At 68.4% G+C, this 6,000-nt stretch overlaps 1 protein-coding gene across 1 annotated transcript; it reads right to left on the bottom strand.

Moving 5' to 3' along the window:
• Positions 1 to 1,010: 1,010 nt before the first annotated feature.
• LOC311181923 (mas-related G-protein coupled receptor member X1-like) lies at positions 1,011 to 2,015 on the bottom strand (the record flags this gene model as incomplete). The annotated part of the gene is made up of 1 exon (XM_084250405.1): positions 1,011 to 2,015. One exon carries the CDS (start codon positions 2,013 to 2,015, stop codon positions 1,011 to 1,013), a length of 1,005 nt encoding a protein of 334 aa, XP_084106531.1.
• Between the last annotated feature and the right edge of the window lie 3,985 nt (positions 2,016 to 6,000).

Here is a 6,000-nt window from a genome sequence, read left to right as displayed (position 1 = left end):
GCACCCAGGATCGCAGGACCCGAGTCCCGAGAACCAGCCCCGCTCTGGCCCCGGGCAGCACCTCCTCTCCCCACCAGGGACACCTGTCCCCCCACTCACCACACCGGCCTGGCCTGTGGGTGCGTCCTCCCCTGTGCTCCCGGCTGGTCCTCTCCCCTCCCGCGGGCCCCAAGGCCAGGCGGACCCGGGCCACAATGATGACCCTCATGTCCCGCAGCCAAAGTCTGTGTCCTGCCCCAGGCCATGGGCAGCAAACGCTGGAGTCACGTGGAGAGAAGCCAGTTTCCCCCGAAGTCTGGGAAGAAACCCAGAGGGCCAGGCGGGAAGAAGACTCGCAGCACCCTCCGTGGGGCAGGTCTCCCGGCCTTGGTCACCCCCGGACACCTGCTCCTGGTGGCCACCGCCTCAAAGCTTGTGTGAGGGGCCCCTGGGCTGACCCGGGAAGGGGGCAGCTGCCTCAGCCAGCCCGGGGCGAGGCGCGAGGATCAGGGCCCCCTGAGCGGTCCAGAGCCGAGCAGCTGCTGTGGTGCCGCAGGGCTGGTCCCGGCTGGACAGTCGGTCGTGCGGCAACAGCCAGTGGGCTCGGCAGGGACCAGGCTCCCCCGTGGACAGAAGGTTCTGGATGCACCCACGGGTGTGGTCAGCAGGTGCAGGCGGTAGCCACGTGGTCGCCGCCCCCTCTGACCTGGAATCGCCCAGAGTCTCCCTGAATCTGCTGCCCCGGAGCGCACGGCTGCCAGGGGGCGGACGGGGTGCGCGGGGTCAGAGGACAAAGGCAGACTCTGTTCGTCGCACCCCCCGGGGAAGAAGAGAAACGCAGCAAAGGAACAGGCGCAACTAAGCACGAGACCCCAGCGGCAGGGGCCAGCCGGGGCGCGGACGCCGGGTCCCTTTCTCCTGAGGAACTGAAGCCCTGGAGGGGGGTGTGTGGACTCTGCACGGCTGCCATCCTGTGGGGTGTTGTGTCCACAGGTCCGGCCTGGGGGCCCAGCGAGCATCCCTGCCTGAGTTCAGGTGGACGTCGTGGTTTCTGCGGAGACGGGGGATCCCCCGTGCCCAGCCCCCTCCTCCTCATCCCTCAGCGCCCGCTGGAGCACCTCTCGGAGGGGGGCCCTGCCCCGCCGCTGCCCGTGCCTCCCGACAAAGAAGTAAATGATGGGGTTCACCAGGCTGTTCAGGACTGAGAGGATGCGGAAGATGGGCAACAGCATGCCTGGATAGGGCAGCGCCGGGGCGAGGACATACACGGTGGCGGCCACAGTGTAGGGCAGCGCCAGCAGCAGGAAGGCCAGCACCTTGAGCAGGACGGTCACGTAGAGCCGGGTGGGCGGTCTGCGCAAGGAGATGCAGCGGGCCCGGAGGAGCAGCGTCAGGCCCGACGCACACAGCAGCAGGAAGGTGGTGGCCACCGCCACGTAGTAGATGAAATGCAAGCTATGCCGTGGCAACCCCACAAAGTGCACACACAAAAGCCATGTTATCACCCCACACAGGGACAGCGCCCAGATGAGGCCGCACACCACGGAGGAGAGGCGGGCGGGCCGGCGGCACCGGTGCCAGAGGGGCCAGAGCACGGAGACGCAGCGCTCGGCGCTGATGGCCACGAGCAGGCCCAGCCCCGCCAGGTACGAGGAGAGGGCGAGCGGGTCGACGAGCCAGCAGAGCACGTGTCCGTGGAGACGCAGGAGCAGCAGCGTGAGCAGGACGCTCCTGCTCAGGAGGAAGGCGGCGTCGGCGCAGGCCAGGTGGAGGACGTAGACGGAGAAGGGGGTCCTCTTCCCGCGGAAGCCCAGCAGCCAGATGACGGCCCCGTTCCCCGCCGCGCCGCACGCGCTGACCAGCACCGTCACCAGGGAGAGAATGTTGTAGAAGTGGACGAAGGGCAGGTCCTCGCCGCCACAGGACGAGCTGCTGGTCGACGTATTTGTAGCTGTGTTCTGTGGTGATGGGGTCTCCCTTGGGCTTGGGATATTGATGGAGAAGCGGATTGTGTGTTCTGAGGGCCCAGCCCCCATCGCTGGCCCTGGGCAGGCTCACCCTGTGGACAGAGAGGGGGCAGGGGCCAGTGCCTCTGAGGTCAGGGGGCGTCTCTGCCCCGACTCCAGCTGCAGACCCCCCACGACACTCGGGCCAGGACCAGGGGAGCGCATGGGGGAACCGCAGACCTGCCGTCCACCGAGACGCAGCCCCGGGAGCTGGGACATCCCGACCAGGGTCCAGTCTCTCCTGAACCCCCGAGAGGTCCTGCCCCGTCTCCCCAGGGCCCAGACAGAGCCTGGGCGGCGCCTCTCACCGGCTGCACCAGGCTGGGTCCCGCAGTCCCGGGGTCAGGTCTCCCTCGGCTCGGCTCCTCCACACGCCTCTTCTCTTGAGTGAAGTGCAGATTTTTTATTCTATTGTGGACACCAGAAAAGGGCAGGTTTTCAAATAAACGTGGGCTCCACCACCGTTGTGTGAGCAGGACACGTCACGACGCAATCCCGACTCTCGCCTTCAGTTACGCTCATGCTCGGGCACAGCGTGGTGAGGCCACCCTCCGCGCTGCTTCCAGCCCAGTGGCTCCACACACTCCCACACAACCCGTGCACACGCACACACACCCTCCATAATACACGCTCGTGCACACACATGCACCCATGCACACGCATCCCCACACCGCAGCACACCCCCATGCACCACCAGGAACACACACTTGCACTTGTGTGCACACCCATAGACACACACCCCTGCACACCCAGGCACAGACGCCCGTACATACCCATGCACACTCCCATGCTCACCGCCCTGCACACGCAGGCACATGCCATGAAGACTGCATAAAGGGCACTGCCATAGAAGACCCCAGGGCAGCAGGCTCTGCCCTAGCCCGTGGGGAGAGGAGCCGGGGCGTCTCCTGTTGCCTGTGCCTGGCCCGTGCGGGGCGGCCCGGGGAGTCGCACAGACCCGTGTCCAGCACAGGGGACGGTCCCTGAGCAGAGTCACTCGCAGTTCTCAGGGGTCGTCGGGTCACAGGGCCTACAGGGCGGCACCAGCTGGTGTGGGGCGTCGGGCGAATGTTGGGTCTGCAGCTTCTTCGGGGCTCCGCAGGCTGAGGGTTGGGGTCTGAGAATTCTCAGGGAGCAGGGCGGGGCCCCACCCTATGTGTCATCCGATGGGGGCAGAGACAGTGGCTAACTGGGGCCCATGGGGGGCTGTGGGCTCCGGGGGGCTGCTGTGGCCTCAGGCCTTGCTGGCTGCGCAGCTCCCCTGCAGGAATGGCCACCGGGCGGGCATCCCCAGGGGCCAGAGGGGCCCGGGTCAGAGCCCCAGACACGGGGAGGACAGGGACCCTCGGGGGCGGGTGTGTCGGGGCAGGGCCCCGGTCTGAGGCTGAGCCCCCTGCCCTCCCTCATCCCTCCTGGCTCCTGGGTTGGGGTGTCCATGGCGGGGAGGGGCTCCCACGGGGCCGCCTGCCTCCTCCCGCCCATCCAGGCAGAGAACAGGGGTCGGGAGGCTGAGCAGCCAGGACCCGTCACCCCCCACGGCCCCCGGGACCAGGCCTGGGCTGGGACCGCCGGCTCCTGCCCTCCGTCCCCACACGTACCCGCGAGGTGGCTTCCAGGGCGATGGGGCTGTGGGGCAGGCGTGTCCTGAAGAGGCGGGAGCCTCTCCCTCAATCACGCCGCGTCCTGAAGCAGCCGCCTCAGAAAAAAAAAAAAAGACACAGAGGAAACCAGCGGATCCTGGAGGAAAGAACCAACCCTTTGAGGAGCAGAGAGGCCTGGCCGTGCGCTGCCCCCGAGCCCCCAGCCACCGGGTCTGCCTGCCGCCGTCGTCTCGGGGCCGCTGCCCCCGTGGTTCTGGGCCGCGTCCCCGCGCGAGGCCCGGCCAGGGGAGGTGGTCACTCTGCTCTCGGCGCCGCCCTCGGACCTCGCCCCGGGCAGCCGCGCGAGCCCAGCCGAGCTGCAGACCCGCGGGCAGGGCCACTGAGCCCAAGGGCGGCAGCCGCTTCCTGTGCCCGGGGCTTCCTGTTCTGTCTGCGCAAGAAGGGGGGTCCCGGAGGAGGCGCAGACCGGGGGTTCCCCAAGTCCCGCCGTCCCTGTCCCCCGGCACCAGGCCCTGCCCTGGCCCTGGCCTGGGAGTCCCGGCCATACTGTGGTGGTTTCCTGGCCCTGGTCCCTGTGTCCTGAGCCCTTCCCACAGGACCCGGCCAGAGGTCACCCCGGATCAGGCCCCCCGGGACCTCCTTTCACCTCTAAAGACCATGTCCCAGACGCAGGCGCGCGGAGCTGGGTCAGGGCTGGAGCGATGACTGGGGGACACAGTTCAGCCCCTCACCCCCCGCGAGCAGGCTGGGAGGTGACTGGGGTGGGGAAGCGCTGGGGGCCCCTGTGCTCCCTGGGGGTGGCCGCACGGGGTGCCCTCCAGGGTTGAGCAGGGAGGCCGGTGCTGGCCGCCGGGGACCATCCCCTGTGGCAGCCTGCCCAGCCCCCCTGCCTACCTACCTGGGGCTGGAGGCCCCCTACACCCTCTGCCCTGTGGTGTGGGACAGAGAAAGGAGCCCGCGGAGTGAGAACACGCACAGGCGGCCAGCGTGGCCTCGGAGTCCTGGCCACAGGCCACCCCAGCTGCGGGTGGGCCTGCTGCCCTGTGCACGCTGCCCGGCCTTCCCCCTAGGAAGCCTCATCCCGGGGACCTGGGGGCACGACTGGCCATCCCAGCGATGGTCCCTGAGAGGTCCGGCCGGGCCGCCAGTCCTGCTCTCCAGCAGCCGTTGCCCGCGTGCAAGGTCAGGGCACTGTTCTCTCTGCTCGGGGCCCCGTCCTGCACCCTGGCTTTCCTGATGTGGAACCCGATCACACCACGCCCCTGCCTTCTAGAGCACACCCAGTCTTGCCAAGCACTGCTCACACCCCCTCTCCTGAGGGGACCTGTGACCCCAGCCTTCGAGTGTGCTCCTCCTGAGGGCCCCGTTCTGAGATTCTCCGTCTGGGACTGCTCCCCTGGGTGTGCTCCCCCTGAGCGTCCCCATTCCTGAGCGTGCTCCCTCCTCCCCCACAGCCCCCGGCATGAGCCCCGCCACCCCTGCAGCCGCCCCCCACTAGCCCCTCTGCCTCGAGTGTTTCCCAGGTCCTGCCAAGTAGGGCCCCGCGGCCTCCCGGCTGCCGCTCTGCTCCTGCCCCAGGTCCAGGCCGCTGCCCGGAGCCCGAGGCTTCCCGATGGAGGCCCTGCCGCCCGGGCCACTGAGGTGGGGCTGCCCCTCACAGAGAGGATGTGCAGACTCGGGACGGGCTTTGCCACCAGGAACAGAAGCCGCTGAAGGAGTCTGAGCCTAAGCTGAGGCCCCGAGCGAGTCCAGACAGAGGGTTCCAGGGACCCGCATCTTAACCTGCCCCGCCCAGAGGGCAGGGCGTGTGCCAGCTGGAGGGCCACCCCCAGACCGCGTCTGTCACTGGGAACCAGCCCCACCGGGCGGCTGTCCCTGGGGATGGCAGATGAGACCGGGGGCCTGGTCACCTCTGGGGGTTGGAGCCGAGAGCACCGCGTCCTCCTCGTCCGTCCGAGGCGGCCCTGGGCCCGGCGTCCTGGGCAAGAGGGAGGGAAGCCAGGGGAGCCTGTTCCCAGGAAGACTAGAGATTCGGCGCAAACGCGGGGAGCTCAATTCATCTGCCTCCTTGACCCAAAGAACTGACTTTTGCTCCCTACATGCAATTATTTTAAAATAAAACCCGCAGGGCACGGGCAGAGACGGGCCCGCGGCCCGGAAGGGGGTCGGAGCTTCGGGGAAGTGAGACACTGTGGCTGTGGTCGGGGCTGGGGAACCAGCGGCCTGATAAGGGGCCAAGAAAAGGGAACTGGCAGCTGCAGGCCTGTGCACGCGTCAGGATTCAGAGAGAGACTCGAGTGTCCCCCACGACCCGTCCCCCACCCCGACATTGACATGGCAGGAGCCTCCCCAGGCCACAGCCTGGCCCCCGGGGTCCTGCATGGGGTCCAGGGCAGGGCAGACGGCGGGCCAGG

This window comes from Talpa europaea (genome assembly GCF_964194135.1).
Source record: "Talpa europaea genome assembly, chromosome: 1".
Taxonomy (NCBI): domain Eukaryota; kingdom Metazoa; phylum Chordata; class Mammalia; order Eulipotyphla; family Talpidae; genus Talpa; species Talpa europaea.
This window is presented reverse-complemented; position numbering and strand designations above follow the sequence as displayed.